Here is an 18388-nt window from a genome sequence, read left to right on the forward strand (position 1 = left end):
ACAAGGGAGATAAAAAAAAAATCCAAAACTGAGGTTCAAACCCTTCCCAAAAATCGGCCGTTGCCAGCTTTGCCGCTCCGAGACTCTGCTTAACAAGATGGCCAACTAATGAAGCTTTCGGTCGAGCTAAACTATTAATCAAGTTGTCGTGACCTTTGCTAGCTCCGAAAGTGTAACCAAATATTATTAGCCGTTAAGAGCTGGGATCCCTACTTTCTATCTACCATGAAAATAATTAAGTTTGCTAGCTAAAATACGATGAACCGAGAATCTAATGAAACCACCATTTTCTGCTGCCTTGGTGTAAAGAAGGCATGCGACACCCTGAGCTCTTTGTTTATACGGCTAACCAATCTTGATTGCCGCCTTTCCGTCCCAGCGTCCCACCTAAATCGTGAATCCAATCTAGCCTACCATGATGCACTCCTTTTATATATAATAGTTAGGGAATAAAGAGCAAGAACCTTATCTGGCTCTACATCATACCAAAAGCAAAGGGAAAAATCAATGAATGAAATGCAACACAGTCCACTCCCTGCGTATTCAAAAAGAATGCGTAAAATTTCATCGTGAAGACCTAGGAACAAAGTAAAGAGTGGAAATCTGTCTGTTTAATCCCTAATAACTTAGCATACGCCAAAACTAATGAACTCTCCATAACCGATGGCGCGCATGGACGCACGCAAGCCCCGCGTTAGTGCTGCCCTGCGAACGGCGAGGTTCTGCCTTGGCGGCGTTCTTTCACGGCAAAAAGGAGGGAAAATACATATTTTCTTAGAAACAGAGGGGGCACTATGCTCTGTGGCCAGTTTTGGCAACCAAAGAAAACATAGGTAGTTTGTTCCCCTTCCATCAACCAAGAAAATTTCTACTCTACGTACTTAATTTGCATCAGCAACTAAATGGTGTAATATAAAACACCATGGCGGCTTAGATTAATAATCCCGTGTCATTCTCCGCAGTTGCACCCCACCTGAAACAAAAGTCCGACCAACCACCGCATTTTGTTTGGTTTGGTTTGGCCCCTTCCAGGAAGCAAAAGGCACCACCAAGTTGCACTTTCCCTTTCGTGACCCCCACATGAAATATCAACTTGCGCTTTTCTGGGTCCATCGCAGGTCGGAACGGATGAAGCCGGGCGTAAATATCGTGGATCCGAGTCAGCACGCACAGGGCCGGCACACGTGGCGGCCGCCCGGCAGCCGACGTCAGCGCTCCGGCTCTGATTGTGCGGCTGTAATTAGCCGAGAGGTTTAGTGTCGTCTGGTTGCTGACTGTGCCGGGCGTCTGATCCAAACCTCAGGGGGCTACGTGTGACTCTGCTTCGCTGGGTTGATGGTGACCTGGTAGGATCCAGCTTGCCTGCTCCCTCTCCATGCTCCCATTCATGCTTCCACTTCATCCTACGGTTGTCTTTTTTCCTTTTTCCTTTCTAGTCTAATCATCTTTCCCCTGATTTTAAGGGGGTGGGGTCAGGCCTTACTTTGTTCCAATCAAATCAAGCCACGTATGCGGGAGCACGGATGGGCACACGGGCGGGGAGCAGGCAAGTCTCGTCCGACCTGGTAGTGGCACGGGCGGCTTCTGTCTGCTCCAGGTCGGGCACAGCAGACTGAAGCTGGAAAATACGTGCTGGATTCCAACCGAATTTGCCGGAATCGTCTGGTTAGCTCCGGTAATGTTCGTGGGACGTGACGGCTGACTGGACGAGATGTGACTGCGTATTTGCGCTGGGACCTTCTTGCCGGCCACGGCCAGGTGCCGGCGAGTCGGACATAACTTCGTCCTCACTCACCGATGTCTGAATGAGCCAATTTGATACAGCAGCTTCAGCAACGTTCTAGTACTGGCTCAGCTGAAAGGCGTCAAACAACACAATAATGTCGACGCCTCGAGAGAGATCAGACTTCAGAACCAAAAAAGAAAGAGCTACAGTTTTTTTTTTCTACTCCCTCCGTTCACTTTTATAACAACTGAAAATGAGCTAATTTGCACCCTGTATGAAATGTCTTCAAGCCCAGAGAGAGTAGAAAATTAGGGAGGCTCTTTTCTGCGGCTCTCAGGTGTGGATAAAGCCGCGCCAAAATATCCTTGATCCGACTCAGCACCCACAGGGGGTGTACACGTGGCGTTAGGCCATGATTGCCTGGCTGGAAATAGTCGAGAGGTTTAGTGTTGTCTGGTTGCTAGGCGAGGTGTTCTTTGGCTGGGTGTCTACCTCGAGGGGTCCGACTCTGCTTTGATGAGTTGATTCTACACTTGGTTGTTCTTTTTTTCTGAAACGGACACTTGGTTGTGACACCAGCAGCTTCTGTCTGCTTCAGGTCGAGAAGAGCAGAGGCTGAGGCTGGAACATGCTGGATTGAATTGGATTTGGCTGAACGAGTGGTTAACTTTGGCAATCTTAGCCGAACGTGACGGCTGACTGGATGAGATGTGAGTGAGTGCAATGGGATCCTCTTGGTTGCTAGGCGCGGCATCTTTGGCTGGGTGTCTAGTCCAAGTGCGTGTGCTTGTGCTTCAGTGAGCTGGTAGTGACAAGAGCAGCCTCTGTCTGCTAGCTCCAGGTCGGGCAGAGCAGACTGAAGCTGGACAAGACCGGACTGAACCGAATTTGCCTGAATGGGGAGCTAGATCTCTTCCAGCTTCCTGGAGCTGATGATCAGAACACCGAGCAGACGTGCAAGTCTGGTTTGCATTTCCTTCCTGGAATTGGAAGGTACTAACTAGAAATGCAGGTCACGGCTGGAGAAATGCTTGGAGTTCCTCAAGTAGAATCCTGAAGCTGGTGATGCGATCCATGTCCCCCACCCCTGAGGCTCCTATGTTCGTCTGTACTTTGGTGCTGATCCATAGTGTTTTGGATTCGAAACCCTTTCCAGCAAAATATCAATTTGCGCTTTTCTGCGGCTCTCAGGTGTGGATAAAGCCGCGCCAAAATATCCTTGATCCGACTCAGCACCCACAGGGGTTGTACACGTGGCGTCAGGCCATGATTGCCTGGCTGGAAATAATCGAGAGGTTTAGTGTTGTCTGGTTGGTGGGTGAGGTGTTCTTTGGCTGGGTGTCCAGCTCGAGGGGTCCCATTCCGATTCTGCTTTGGTGAGTTGATTCCGAACATCGCCCTCATCCCTAAGAAGGATGGTGCAGAGTGCATCTCCGATTTTCGGCCCATTAGTCTCATCCATGCCATTGCTAAGATTATCGCTAAGATGATGGCCACACGCCTTGCCCCGCACATGCAAAGCCTAGTTTCAAATGCCCAAAGCGCTTTTATAAAGAAGAGAAGTATCCATGATAATTTCATGTATGTCAGAAACTTGGCAAGGAAGCTTCACCGCCGCAAAATCCCAACTTTGCTCTTCAAGCTCGACATCAAGAAAGCTTTTGATTCGGTTCGATGGGATTTCCTCTTTGATCTCCTACGACACCTCGGCTTCCGAAGCAGATTTCGAGAGTGAGTTCCAGCCCTCCTTTCCACGGCCACATTGAGGGTCTTGATCAATGGAGTGATGGGTGACCCGCTGAAGCATGGCTGTGGGCTGCGACAGGGAGACCCCCTGTCTCCCCTTTTGTTCGTCCTGGTGATTGACCCTCTACACCACCTTCTAAACAAGGCCACTGCTCAGGGACACCTCCAGCCGCTTTGTGGAAGAGCCACGACCATCCGTGCATCGCTATATGCCGACGACGCGGCCATATTTGTCAAGCCTATCAAGGAAGACGTTCAATTTCTTGCATCCACCCTGGCCTCCTTTGGGGAGGTCACCGGCCTCGTCACTAACTGCACCAAAAGCCTTGTGGCCCCTATTTGTTGCGGCGATGTTGATTTTAATGATATTCTTCAAGCTTTCCCGGCTGTTCGCACCTCGTTCCCGATGAGATACCTTGGGCTGCCGTTGTCCGTTAGGCGTCTCAAGCGGATTCATTTTCAACACCTCGAGGATAAGGTGGCTAGCAAGCTCCCCCCTTGGCAAAGCAGACATGTCGCCACTGCGGGTCAGGCCGTTCTTGTTAAGGCCGTCCTCACCGCTATTGCCATATATCACCTGACCCCTCTCGACATCCCGGTCGAGGTTCTGAAAAAAATTGATAGTCTACGGCGCGCCTATCTTTGGGCGGGCACAGATACAGTTTCCGGTGGAAAATGCAAAATAAACTGGGACCTTGTTTGCAAGCCGAAGAAGAATGGTGGCCTGGGCGTGTTAAATTTGGCCAAATTTGCTAAGGCTCTTCGGATTAGGTGGCTTTGGTTGGAGTGGAAGGATCCCACAAAACCATGGATCGGTATGGGCACGCCGTGCACAGATGATGACCGGGCGTTTTTTGCGTCTGCCACGCGCGTCACGGTGGGCAACGGACGAAAAAAGGCAACCTGGTGCATGTAGCTCCCGCTTGCGCAGGGTCCAGGGAAGGGTCCGACCACTTTGGGTCTATAGTACGCAGCCTTTCCCTACATTTCTGTAAGAGGCTGTTTCCAGGACTTGAACCCATGACCTCATGGTCACAAGGCAGCAGCTTTACCACTGCGGCAACGGACGAACGGCAAAATTTTGGAACTCCTCTTGGCTACAGGGCTTGAGACCTCGTGACATCGCGCCTCACATCTTTGACCTCTCTCGAAAGAAAAATTGTTCCGTCCAGCAAGCTCTACACAACAATCTCTGGATCTCTAACATCGACATTTCCAATGGCCTTTCCCTTGGTCACGTCCAAGAGTTTGCAAATCTTTGGGGAAAGCTGAATTCGGTCACCCTTGAAGAGGGGATGGAGGATTCAATTGTACGGAAGTTCACTAAAGATGGTATGTACTCCGCCTCTTCAGCATACAAGGCACAGTTTGAAGGGCTTACTACTTCATATCTGGTGCAATCGGTCTGGAAGGTGTGGGCTCCCCCGCGATGCAAATTTTTTGCTTGGCTTGTTCTACAAAAAAATAGGATCTGGACGTCCGATCGCTTAATTAGGCGGGGTTGGCCCAATTGTGGTGTATGCCCTCTATGCAAGCAATGCCAGGAATCTGCGGCTCATCTCCTCTTCCAATGCCGATTCACTCTTCGGGTGTGGAACGATATTATTCCGTGGCTTGGATTGCACCACGTCAACACGGCCACCTGAGCGACGAGGGTCTCGGTGAGAGATTGGTGGACCAACAACATACACACTCGGGTTGGATCTCCCAAGGCGCTGGCCTCTCTGATGATGCTCATCTCATGGGAGATTTGGACCGAACGCAATGCTAGAGTCTTCCGTAACACGGCCGTCCTTCGATGGTTCTCATTTCCAAGATTAAAGACGAGGTGTCTCTTTGGGCTTTGGCCGGTGCAAAGCAGTTGGGTATTGTAATGCCGCGAGAGTAGTCCTTTCTTTTATTATTGCCGCTTTGCGGCTTTGTCCTAAAACTTCTTCCTTATTCAATGAAATGGCAAATCTTTTGCCTTGTTTCAAAAAAAAAAGCAGCTTCTGTCTGCCCCCAGGTCGAGAAGAGCAGACACTGAAGCTGGAACATACTGGATTGAATTGGATTTGCCTGAATGAGTGATCAACTTTGGCAATCTTAGCCGAACGTGACGACTGACTGGATGAGATGTGAGTGAGTGCAATGGGATCCTCTTGGTTGCTAGATGCGGTGTCTTTGGATTGGTGTCTTGTCCAAGTGTGTGCGCGTGATTGTATGCTTCGGCGAGCTGGTAGTGACACGAGCAGACTCTGTCTGCTCCAGGTCGGGCAGGGCAGACTGAACCGACTTTGCCTGAATGCGGAGCTAGATCGCTTCCTCGAGCTGATGATCACAAGACTGAGCGGATGTACGAGTCTGGTATGCATTTCCTTCCTGGAAGGCACTAGAAATGCAGATCGCGTCTGGAGAAATGCTTGGAGTTCCTCAAGTAGAATCTTGAACCCCGTGATGCGATCCATGTCATCCACTCCAGAAGAATGTATGCTCGCCTGTACTTTGGTGCTGATCAGTAGTGTTTCGGCTTCGAAACCCTTTTCCAGCGAGAGTTTTGGTTGGGATAGTTTAGTTTGTGCCTTCGTTTCACCTTCAGCCAGATCTTCAACAGTAAGAACTACTAGGAAGCAATAGGTTTTTTATAATTAATTATGAGCGTGGCTACGTCTCAATCAAGTGACAAAAGATACAAAAGGAAGGAAGAAAATTTTACACGAATCTTTATGTAAGAACCCACAAATATAGCATTGACTAAGACTTTGGTTAAGTCTCAGTCGACTGAGATTTAGCAATCCCGATTAATTATATATAAGATTTTCTTTAAAAAGAAAAGTACGAGGCAATTATAGTAGTACGATTTGTCGACTTTTATTAAATCTTATAGAAAGAGATCAACCCGAAGACAATATAGTTATTCTTTGTCCACAAATATTCAAAATTTCACACCTAATACTATATTAACTTTGTTTTGTTTCTTTGAAATGAAATCGGAGACAAGGCCCCTGTTGATCGAATTTTTTGCCTGAATAAGTGGTTAACTTTGGCAATCTTTCATGGCAATGTGAGATCTAATGGTATACTGTTCTAGCTCAGTGGAAAGGTGTTACATACATATGTCCTTCTCAAGGAATCTAAGAGATACGTACATGATACGCAGAACTGCCAATGTAGACGAGTTATAGCACAAGCACAAAATTAAGGTTGGGAAGCTGGACTGGACCGGATTGCACTGAATTTGCCTGGACTGTGTGGATTGTGTGGCTGACTTCGGCAATCTTCATGGAACGTGACGGCTGACTGGATGAGATGTTATTGCGTATTTGCCTGGGGATTTACTTGCCGGCCACGGCCAGGTGAAGCAGAGGTGCCGGCGAGTCGGCAATAACTTGTGTACTCACTCTCACCAATGTCTGAGCCAATGGGATCCAGCAGCTTGAGTAACGTTCTAGCTGAGCTGAAAGGTGCTAAAACAACACAAGTATCCGTCTCTTTCTCAAGGCCCCGAGAGAGAAATCAGACACTGAAATTCCAACGCACACGAGTTCAGACTTCAGAACCAAATTAACAGCGACAATTTTGTTCGTTTTGGAAAATCAGGGAGGCTCCACCGACAGACAAGAGACAATGGCACCTTACTACAGAGTTCGGTTGTGGTTAAAAAGCAAAACTAAAATGCTCAACGTCCAACTAAAACAGTTCCAAGTTTCTCTTAAAAAAACAGTTCAAGGACAACAGGGGATGCAGTAATGGACTGAAGAGCACAACACACAAGCTCATCAGACGTCTTTCCTTCAGGTGCATTGTGTGTGGTGCTGCAGTCTTCTCTGTCTCTCTTGGAGTGGCGGTGAAAGTTTTCAGCCGATTGCACTGAAATAAAATGTAGCCCCGGCAGCAGGATACATACATCACACACAAGACACAGCACAGCTCGTCCCAAATGATGAAATGATACATCGTGAACAACACCAGATATATTATTACTAGTCGCTACCACAGTAACAAATGGATTTAACAGCATGAAGAACAACAGGCAAGCTACCAGTACCACAGTAACACATGGATTTAAACCCCCCAAAAAAGAGAGCCTACTCTAGTGACACACCTTCGCGCCCAGTCTTCCTCCTCTTCTTGCGCCGCTCCTCTCCGCTTGGTGCCGCATCCACCTCCGCCTCGCCATCGGGGCCCACGCGGGCGCAGCGGAAGGCGTGGAGCTCGGCGGCGGCCTCGGCCGCGCAGAGGACCAGCACGCCCGCCCCGGCGGGCAGCCTTGACGCCTCTCTGGCCGCGAAGCGTCTGAACACGCGGGCGGCCTTGTGTAAGCCCACCGGCTTCGACGAGACCACCTCGCCGCTCACCGCCCTCATCTCCGCCGTCGCCGCCGCCGCCGCTCGAGTGCTGGACCTCCTCGCTCGTCGGAATCTTCTTTGGACCTAAAAAGTGAACACAGCACGCCACCAGCCCACCATAACATACATATAAAGAGGGTATTTCGGCCTGTTAGCCCATACGAATCATTGGGCCAAAGCACATGACCCAGAAAGGGGCGTTCATTCCAGCCCAAGTTGAGAACAAAACCCATGCCCGGCCCAACGTAACTTTACATATCTGCCCGCACCACCCGTGCTATTTCCAACCCAGGCCCTCCGTCTTTTCCCCTCCTCTGCATCTCTCCTCTCCGGAAGCTTCCGCCTCCCCCCTCTCTCTCTAGGGTTTTGCGGCGAACCCCACCGCCGATCCCCGGCAGCATGGACGTGGACTGCGAGGTCTCGGCGGCCGCGGCCGCGGCGGTGACGAACGGGCTGGGCGGCGAGGGTCAGCCCTCCGCGGCGCCGGTCTCCGCCGACCAGCTCGACGTGGAGGCGTACGCGGCGCAGTACTCGGGCCGGACCCGCGTGGCGCGGCTCCTCTTCATCGCGGAGCGGTGCGGGGTGGAGGCGATCCAGCTCGAGGCGCTGCGGATGGCGCACGACGAGGCCAGGGCGCGCGAGGACACCGTGCTCTACCTCGACGCCGTCCTCAAGATCAACGGCCGCCTCGGCCCGCGCTACCGCCACGACCAGGCCTGGGTCGACTCCGTCAACCGCCGCGCCGAGCAGCGCAAGGAGAAGCTCGAGACCGAACTCAACGGCTACAGGGTGAGAAAACCCTACCCCTCCACTGACCCCCTGTTCTGACCGCTTCTCTGAATTTACTGCGTCGTTCCCATTAGTTTCTGCCTAGGATGTGGTGGTTGCGTTGATCTGTCGACGAAGTGCGCCTCCCGTGTTGGTATTCCTGGCTGATCTGTCGACGAATTGCGCCTCCCGTGTTGGTATTCCTGGCTGATCTGTCTGGTTTATGATTATCATTGACGGATTAATTTGATGTACTGCCTACTCTGTGGAGTGTGGATGACTGATTTGCGTGGTGCGAGCAGTAGTATCTAATTTATACTATTAGCCTATGGTGTGTTTCCTTACTATGTGCAAGCATAGTGTTCCTTGCATGAGCATGATTTTGTATGCTGTGATAATAAGATAGTAAATTGTGGTTACCTTGCACGTTGCTTACGCTGATGTTGATGATTGTTTGATCATGGTGCGGTGCTGAACTATAGGTGTTATCTAGTTATTTTATTTGGGATGACAGTCATGCACGATTTCTCTGAATGCAATCCTTTTGCCACTACGTGATGTTTTAGGAAAAGTTCATTGTGCACAATTAAACTCTTTACATGGAAACAATCACTGGAAGTAAATAGAGCCATTAGCTGATTTAGCCATTGTTCCTAATATTAGCAGAATCAAGGTAAAACCAAGATATTTCATGCCAATATTGGGCCAAGTGAACTGTTTCCCAGTATGTTCAGCAATTATTCTTTTCTGCCATTGTGATCAGTCTGCTCATTATTACGTATGAACCCAGACTTCGATTGGTGCTAGACTTGGCTCACACATGTACAAGCCATCATCTGATTTATTTGCAGTTTATAGAAGAGACACACTCCTTTCTAATCACCAATTCTCACTGCTCCCTCCGTTCCTAAATATAAGTCTTTTTAGAGATTCCAATATGGACCACATACGGAGCAAAATGAGTGAATCTACACTCTAAACTACGTCTATATACATCCGTATGTAGTCCATACTGAAATTTCTAAAAAGACTTGTATTTAGGAACGGAGGGAGTGCATGCTACCTTGTCTGTATTCTGCCTTCTCGCGCCTCTGTGTTTTTGTGGCATGCCTTCCTGCACTTTGTTGCCTCTGTATATGCTGCTAGGGTCCATAATAGAAATGTGGTTCTGTGATTCAAATGTGAAATTTACCTAATATACTTTTATTCATTACTAGGAACGCTCAAATTGTTTAGAACATAGGATTGTGAGCACACTTGAAATTTCCTTTGCCTTCTCCAATATAAGATGTTGTTTCTGCTGCCAGAGCTTCCTTTGAGCCTGAGTTTCAGTCCCAGTTTACAGTTGCCGAATTTTGTTGTGTTGGACATATTTTATATTTTGTTACGGAAAAATAGCTAGGGAAGTAGGGATAAGCTAGTTAAACAAGCAGTAAAATTGGCAAAAGGTAGTTAGATAAGCGGAATCATCATTACCCCACCACAGCATCCTGCTTCATCCTGCAAAACTCATAAATTAGCTCATAATTTGCTCAAATCTTGCCTAAAATTAACACTACGTTTCTACTATGGTATTGTCTGCTAGCCTGCCCCGCTTGCATCCCTATCAATTGTCTGCTGGTTTAAGGATGGGGTGTGGGCAGTGTTTATCATCCAGCACAATGTGCGCTCTAGGTATGTGATAGATGCTGTCTAGGGTCCACAATTACTGCATCTGTTATAGTGAGTCATAACTAACTAACCTAAAAGAGTTATGATTATTTTTTCTGTTAATCATGCAATCTATATGCATGGGCCTGTAACAACAGTTTAGGAAGAGATGGTAGTGTTGAATATAGGCATAATGTACGTTGAAAATCTATAACATGTGTGAAAGTATTTGTTAGATCTGTTATTGTATTCTTTGTTCTCTTGCATTTGAATTCTAAGTGTAATATATTTGTTGGACGCCAATATCCACCACACGTGTGGCATAATAGGCATTCGCCCACACACCGTGTGTGGCATGAGCAGGGGACAGCCCACGCGGGCTGTGTGTGGGCGAACAGTATAATTGCCCACACGTGTGGGCGCAGCTACTTCGTGCCGCACGCCCAACAAGTACTACTCATCCCCACCCCGCGCGTGTGGCACGAAGCAAATATGCCCACACGTCCTGACGCAGCTACATTAGGTACCCGCGGGATGACGATTTAGTTGCCATCCGGGATGGCAGATGTAGTTATCCGGGATGGCAAATATGGTTGTAAAAGCATCGCAACTCTCTCTGTTTTGCCTAACTATAGTTGTCATGTCTAATTTATGGTAGTTGCCGCGTATAATCAAATCATACTTGTCGTGTGTGATTTACTACTTGCCACATATGGTCAAACAATAGTTGCCATGTGTGTTTACCTGGTTGCCACGTGTGGTTAATCACAGTTGCCATGTTTGTTTATCTGATTGCCACGTACACGCAACTGCAGTTGCCGTCTAGCAAACGAATCATAGTTGCCATGTGTGTTTGCCTAGTTGCCATGTACGTGCAACTGCAGTTGCCATCCAACAACGTACGACTGTCGTCTGGGCGAAAAGCAATTCGCCCACACGTGCGTGGACTAGGTGGTGGCTGTGTGGGCAGAAACTAGTTCGCCCACACAGCGCAGCTGGCAACCGTGTGATGTGGGGCGTGTGGGCGACCTCTCCAACGCCCACACACTGGCCTTGTCGATTCGTGGAAACTTAACTGGATGGTGATCCAGGCGTGTGGGCGAGTTGCAATGTTGCCACACGTGTGGGCGTTAGTGTTTTCGTATTTATTTGTGGCCTTGGCGAGTTTAATGGTGACGTGATATATGTATCAAACAAGTGACTCTGCATTTATGTTGCTTCTTTAAATGCAGACTAACCTGATCAAAGAGAGCATCAGAATGGGTTATAACGACATTGGTGACTTCTTCTATGCTCATGGCCACCTTTCAGAAGCCTTCAAAAGCTATATCCGGACACGGGACTATTGCACCACTTCCAAGCATATAGTTCAGATGTGTATGCATGTGATTCTGGTCAGCATTGAGTTGGGACAGTTTGCGCATGTTACCAACTATGTCAGCAAAGCAGAGCAAACCCCAGACACCTTGGATGCTGTCATTGTTGCAAAGTTGCGAGCAGCTGCAGGATTAGCCAACTTGGAGACAAAGAAATACAAACTTGCTGCCCGTAAGGTTTGTCCTCCAGAAACCCTGTTCTGTTTCTTTTTTTTCCTTGAGCTGAGCTTTCCTTGCACCTGTAAGCTTTTAAGCTGATGTTTTAGAGATGATTATTGCTTCCTGTAAATCAGTCTTCTGTATGCAAGAATTTTAATTCAACTTAAATTGAAACTTCATGTTTGGTAGTCCTATCTTGCTAGTTCTGTTCATGCGGTACCTCTTTCAAGGGCCAGTAGTATATTCTTGATAAACCCCCACTTGTTTCAAGATATCAGTGAAAAGCCTTGAACAGATCCAAGTGATTTGTTTGTTCGTTTACTATTCTGTGAAATTACTAATAGTGTATCATTGTAACTAAATTTACAACTATCAATTGTCATGTGTGGATTAGACAGCACTCACAAACTTTTCCTGACAGATATCAATATGGTACTGCACTTTAAACTGAATTTTGTTTACTCTCTTTGTTATAAATGATCAGCGTAACTTCGTTTAAAGTGCCTCCCATTGTTTCCTCCAGCTAGTAGTTTACGCACATTGGGATCCACATCCAGCTAGTAGTTCAGGCACATTTGGATCCACCTCCAATTTATAGATAGTGGCTTGTCCAAAAATTGAAGTAAATTAGGCAATGTCTTGTGTTTTTGCCTGGTATAAAGTATTCTTGCTGAAATTCCCCCTTTCCATGAAGTTTCTCGAGACAGGACCTGAACTAGGAAGCAACTATTCTGAAGTCATAGCTCCGCAAGATGTGGCTGTCTGTGGTGCCCTTTGTGCTCTTGCTTCTTTCGATCGTTCAGAACTGAAGGTTTACCTCTTGTTCTTCTTCTTTTTTGTGTGCCTTTTGTATGGTTGGTTGGTTACGGTTACACTGAAACATGATTGTTTGTTTATCTTGCCAGAGCAAAGTTATTGACAACATAAACTTCCGTAACTTTCTTGAGCTAGTGCCTGAAGTAAGGGAGCTGGTCAATGATTTCTATGCAAGGTATGCTCCTACTGGAACAGCCTTTAGTATTTTATTGTTCTTGCCCACCTTTTCAGTGTGTTGGTTGTTTTTACACCTGCTGCTCTGATAGGATATGTGGAAGATTTTGCAACTGTTGTTTTTACTATATCATCAGAGCTCAAAATAGAATATATGCATTGCTCTTTTTTCAGTAATGGAAACCCTTTTACAAGCAGTAGAACTTGCACTGATAAATCATAACAATTTCACAAGTATTGGCGCTCGCATAATTAAAATAATGTATACAACCCTTTATTTTTGGTCTCTCTGACAGTGTCAACTCAAATACAGTCACTGCTATAATGAGAAATGAATCAGTTGGTTTTCTAACTCTCGTCCTTTTATATGCCACATCATTACTTATTGGGCCATATAGACAGCCGTTTGTTGGCAATGAGGCTAAAGTCATTACCCTTTTAGTTATTGGGCCATATCGACAGTTTCCTTCAATTTTAGACCTTATTTTCTAGAATATGGTGTCGATTAATGTGCCTTTTGGGTTTACAATTTAAAATACCATGAAAGCTTGATTGCCTGTACACCATTTTTTGGTTACAAAGTCGGGCTCCAAGTCCTTTTGAGGATAGACATTTGTTTGTGTCACTGCTAGATTAGGTTGTAGTTTTTTTCCAACCGATTTGTGTTAAATAAATATGCTAACAATTAAAATGTCCAAACTAGTCGCTATGGATCATGCTTGGAGCATCTTGAGAAGCTAAAGCCGAATCTCCTTCTGGATATCCATCTCCGTGAGCATCTTGGGACTCTGTACAATGATATCCGCCACAAAGCTATCATACAGTACACGCTTCCGTTCATATCTGTAGATCTCAACACAATGGCTAGTGCCTTCAAGAGCTCAGTATCGATGCTGGAGAAAGAGCTGGCTGCACTGATCACCGAGAACAAAATACAGGTACCCTTGAGAAGGTTTCTCATCTTGCTGCATATACCTGTGATAATTCTCGTATTATTATTCTGACCTGCTTCTTGGTTACCTTTTATGCTGCAGGCTCGGATAGACTCCCACAACAAGATCCTGTATGCAAGGCATGCTGACCAAAGAAACGCAACCTTCCAGCGGGCCCTCCAGACTGGCAATGAGTTTGAGAGAGATATCAAGGCCATGCTCCTGAGAGCCAACCTCATCAAGCATGATTTCAACCAGAAGAACTGGCCTGGACAAAGGAAGATGAACCTGTGAGCTCTGAGTTAATGCTAAAAGGTCTCCTCCGCTTGGAAATAGTTGTTTTGGGACAAAGGGTGCAATGGCACATTGAGAGGTTTCTGTCCGTGAACCGCCTTGATGGCTGAACAATCAACTTTGTTTTTCTTCTTTCTGTTGGCTCTTAGGCTGTGAATGTTGCTGGCACAAACGGTTTATGAATAGGTTATGCATCTGGAGATATGATATACTACCTGTTTGATGCCATTCCATGTGATTTAGAAAGTTCTTTTAACCGGCATAGTCGTGCACCCGCGGATTACACGGTCGGTGAAATGTCTCTCTTTCTTTTTTGGTGCGGCGGTCGGTGAAATGTCAACCGCAACCGCGTAGCATGCGGTGGTTTGCATGTTGATTGCATTTCTATATGCAAAATTGGCTGCTCGGTGTGACTTCTTGTTGGAACTTGATTATTAATAATCGCCAAATGGAATCTTGCGCATGTGCCAATCAGGCCAGACCACACCTCAACTCTACAGCGTGGCGCAACTGTCAGCGTTGTGGGGATCACACAGGAGCTGTCTATTGCGTCGTTGCTTGGCCGCTGACTCAAAAAGGAGAAACACGAGCTGGAAGGAAGCAACGTCGCACATGGCAGGGCAGATGAGAGAGACGATTCTCAAAGCAATCTTCATTCATTATACATTACAAAAGAATAAATCAAATGGACAAGAGATAAAGACCCCAACGAGCCTTGTCTGTGTGTGTGTCTAACCAATCAGGCAGTAGCCCCTTTTTCTTCCCTCCCTTGATCTATATCTACAAATATGAACCGGACAATATGTTGTGGGGGCACCCGCTGGAAGAATTCATGATGACTGTGAAAGCGCTCTCTGCTGGAATTCTCATGTGTGTGTTGGTGTTGGTGCTCAGTTGGCGCATGACCAGCTCGCGGTGGGGACGCAGCTGAGGTAGTGGCACCAGCCGCAGCTGCTGTTGGCGTTGGCGCCGCGGAACACCATGGCCAGCCCGATCGCGAATCTGCAGCGAAAAAGGTTTCCAACAGTCAGTCAGAGCGAGCACGGAAAGAATGGCCTCCTTTCTTCTTCGCCCGGCCATCTCGCCACCTTATTTTAATTCACCGACAGAAACGCGTCTAGTTGTTGAGACTTCAGACATAAAAATATGTTATACTACGACATGGTAATATGTGTGTGTGTGTGTGTGTGTGTGCAGGTTGGGCGTGGCTGTCAAGATGTCGCACGTTAGGCTGGAGGAGGGAAAGGCGACCAAGAAAACTTTGTTTTACATGGTGGAGGAAGAAGAATAACAAGACCAGCTACGGATCGCTATGACTATGATGATGATGATGATATGGTTTATTTAATAATTGTATATATAATAAAAAAGAGCCATGGTGCTCTGTGTTTGCCTGTCGGTTCACATGAGTGCCTTAATGGGAGGAGGAAGGAACCTGGGTGCGCAGGCTCGTTGGCGCATCAAATCTAATCTACCAACGGGATGCATCATGCATGTGCAGTGCCCATGTACCTAACCCACATTTCGCTTCTCCACTTTTAACTTTTTCTTTCCCCACTAACTACTCCAGTTTAGGTGTCCATAAGTGTTAACTACAGTTTCTGCAGGTGGCAACAAATGTCCACGTACTAGTACAAGGATATTCATATGTTTCCAACGGCTAAACGTGTTGTACGTAGGTGAAGTAATGCTGCTGCTTAATGACACTTTAAATGCACAATAACTGTAATATCTAGTATGATGCTTACCCTGCGACGGCGAGGGCGAGGGCGACGGCCATGAGCGCCCACTGGTAGGGGAGGTACTTCCTGGCGGTGCAGGGGCTGCCGGCGGGGAGGCGGTAGCGCTCCATCCACCCGAAGTGGGGGCGCATGAGCAGCACGAACCCGAGGAGGAACCCGGTGAGGAACCCCCCGATGTGCGCGAAGTTGTTGACGTGCGGCAGGATGCCCAGCACCAGGTTGACGGCGATGACGAAGAGCAGCGTGGTCACCGCCGCCACCTTGTTGCTGTAGATGGTCCAGTTGGACAGCAGCTCCGCCAGCATCGCCCCCAGCAGCCCGAAGAGCGCCCCGGAGGCCCCCACCGAGATGGCGCTCCGGATGAAGAGCGACGACAGCACGCTCCCGCCCACGCCGGAGATGAGGTATATGCCGCCGATCCTCACTGCAACCAACCAAAAGAAGACCTTGGTGTCAATGGTGTTCTTAGGTGAGTGTTTGAAATATGTGGCCTGCAAATTGTAATCGTGTATGCATACCGTATCCGAACTGCTGCTCAAGGCGGAGGCCGATGAAGAGGAGGCTGAGCATGTTGGCGACGAGGTGGAGGACGCCGGCGTGCATCCACATGCAGGAGAAGAGGCGCCACCCCTGGTGCCCGTGCACCACCTTGTCCCACACCAGCGCGCCCATCTTCACCAGCCTGCAATGCATGCACATCCAGCACAGGAGTGTAACGGTCAGGATCCATCGGCCGGGCCCCAGCTCATCATCAGGATGGATGCATGTACCCCATGCTGCCGTATATGGACAGGGGCTGTACTGGCATACCGCCGCAATACAGGCAGGCCCAGCTCATCTGCACTTGGCGTGTGGTTGGTGTCCTACCACTACCCGTGTTTCTTTTTTGGGTCATCTCTGGCGCCTCTGCCCTACGAATTATTTGGGTGCCGGATCTCATCTTGGCAAGTTCTTCGGTTGTTGATTAATTCATTCAGATTTCAGACTAATAATGTTGCGAAGAAACAGAATTGATGAATAGCACTTATTTTCTACTACTTGTTTCTCGCAACAGAAATCGTGTGTGCACAGTCGATCTGCAGTCAGCTATACTACATGATTCTTGCCTCCTATTGCAACTACCTAGCTTTGCAGGTAAGCAAAGGCAGCAACTAGTAGCAGTAACATTTCCATGAACAGAAGCTGATTAACAGACAAAGAGAATTAAAGAAAAGATTGAGAAGAGGGAGTTGCTTACGTTGCGGAGGATGGGCCGAGCAGCGGGTTCTGGCGGAGGGGCTGGAAGGAGAAGCGGTGGAGGAAGCGGGCGACGCACTGGCCGTCGCGCCCCGGCTTGGCGTTGTGGGCGGGGCAGTTGTTGTAGTACATGGCGATGGTGAAGACGGTGATGTTGGCGACCAGGATGGAGGGCACCAGCCAGGGCGTCCACTCCCGCTCCCCCTCGTGCTGCGGGTACAGCGGCGACGGCACCTTGCCCGGCTCCTGCTTCGCCTTCCTCGGCGACGACCCGCCCTTCTCCACGTCCGCCCGCGACGTCGCCATTGGTTGGTGCTAGGACGGAGCTGCCTGCTCTTGGCGTGGGTTGCTGCTGAGTCTCTCTTCTCGTGTGGAGGCGGAGGCGGAGGCTGGGATTTAGAGGTGGTGGCGGTGGAGTGTGAGGAGGACGGGGAGAGGAGTGGGAATAAATACAGGGGAGGAGGAGCGGGGCGACGGGTGGAGTGGAGGTCGCACGGAAGGCACCGCGCGGTTGGCTGTTGGCTGGCTGGAAGGGTCCGGGCCCATGTGCATGTGGCATCGGTGTATACATCTATCTCTCGTGTCGTGTGTAATGTGCGGGCGGACGGACGGACGGCTGCAGGCGACGCGGTTCCACTGCCATTGGTCCTCGCCCCCTTTGACTCCCTGGGCCGAAACGGTACGTGCTGCTACCTACAGTCGGTGCTACGCGTCTACAGTAGTATTTTTCTCTTTGAAGCGGTACAGACAGTCGGTGCTCGTGCTAATCGTGTTCAATGGGCATTGCTGACTTGTTCGAACTGCAGTGTTCTGCATTTCCCCAAGCACCAGGCCCTCAAACGCCGACGCGTCCGCAGGCAGTGATCGGACACGTCTCATTTGTTAGTTTTCACACATGCGTTCCTCAAAACCATACAACCCACGCAACGCTATGTAAAACACGTTCATATCCCAGTTCATCTGATCAACATTGCATTGCCGGACAAAAGGAGCATAGTTCATCGGATCAACATTGCATCGCTGGACAAAAGAAGCATAGTACGTCGGAGTAGTTCAACGCCAAATTCATACTACAAACAATTTAACACATAGTTAAAATATAAACGGAATGGGGAAGGACTAAGAGCATCTCCAACAGCCGCGCAATGCGCGGCACGCTAAAAATCAAAATACAACGCCGGGTAAGCCAGTTTTTGCGTGCGGTGGTGCGCTGGCTCCAATGGCCGCCTCAAAATAAAGCGTGTTCGAGCCGCTCCAGCAGGTGCGCTATATTTAATCTTTTTTTCCTTGACGCCTACTATGTGAACTACGATTCGATACATATTTGGTTCCAATAGTACAAATATGGAGATAGTTCGTCACATAGCTTGCTTCTACGATACAAAATAGTGCGTAGATAGTTCATAGTCTTCTCCTACGATAGATAGATAAATAAAATGAA

The 18388-nt window shown here is 48.3% G+C and overlaps 2 protein-coding genes across 2 annotated transcripts; one reads left to right on the top strand and one right to left on the bottom strand.

The window, feature by feature from the left end:
* Positions 1-8086: 8086 nt before the first annotated feature.
* Positions 8087-14197, top strand: LOC123106012 (COP9 signalosome complex subunit 1). Its single transcript, XM_044528208.1, has 6 exons — positions 8087-8589; positions 11451-11771; positions 12448-12564; positions 12659-12744; positions 13447-13681; positions 13778-14197. Exons 1-6 carry the CDS (start codon positions 8200-8202, stop codon positions 13967-13969), a joined length of 1341 nt encoding a protein of 446 aa, XP_044384143.1. The 5' UTR covers positions 8087-8199; the 3' UTR covers positions 13970-14197.
* Positions 14198-14606: 409 nt separating this feature from the next.
* On the bottom strand, positions 14607-17379 carry LOC123106013 (RHOMBOID-like protein 2). Its single transcript, XM_044528209.1, has 4 exons — positions 16949-17379; positions 16230-16393; positions 15718-16135; positions 14607-14971 (listed from the first exon to the last, which is right to left on the bottom strand). Exons 1-4 carry the CDS (start codon positions 17251-17253, stop codon positions 14860-14862), a joined length of 999 nt encoding a protein of 332 aa, XP_044384144.1. The 5' UTR covers positions 17254-17379; the 3' UTR covers positions 14607-14859.
* Between the last annotated feature and the right edge of the window lie 1009 nt (positions 17380-18388).

This window comes from Triticum aestivum, chromosome 5A (genome assembly GCF_018294505.1).
Source record: "Triticum aestivum cultivar Chinese Spring chromosome 5A, IWGSC CS RefSeq v2.1, whole genome shotgun sequence".
NCBI classification, from domain to species: domain Eukaryota; kingdom Viridiplantae; phylum Streptophyta; class Magnoliopsida; order Poales; family Poaceae; genus Triticum; species Triticum aestivum.

Bases quoted from the DNA above. Each gene is read 5' to 3' on its own strand.
- LOC123106012 (XM_044528208.1), top strand. From the start codon at position 8,200: ATGGACGTGGACTGCGAGGTCTCGGCGGCCGCGGCCGCGGCGGTGACG. The intron at 12,565-12,658 runs GTTTACCTCTTG...TTATCTTGCCAG, and splicing joins TCGATCGTTCAGAACTGAAG to AGCAAAGTTATTGACAACAT. The intron at 12,745-13,446 runs GTATGCTCCTAC...TGTCCAAACTAG, and splicing joins GTCAATGATTTCTATGCAAG to TCGCTATGGATCATGCTTGG.
- LOC123106013 (XM_044528209.1), bottom strand. From the start codon at position 17,253: ATGGCGACGTCGCGGGCGGACGTGGAGAAGGGCGGGTCGTCGCCGAGG. The intron at 16,394-16,948 runs GTAAGCAACTCC...CATGCATTGCAG, and splicing joins CTCGGCCCATCCTCCGCAAC to GCTGGTGAAGATGGGCGCGC. The intron at 14,972-15,717 runs GTAAGCATCATA...TTTTCGCTGCAG, and splicing joins CTCGCCCTCGCCGTCGCAGG to ATTCGCGATCGGGCTGGCCA.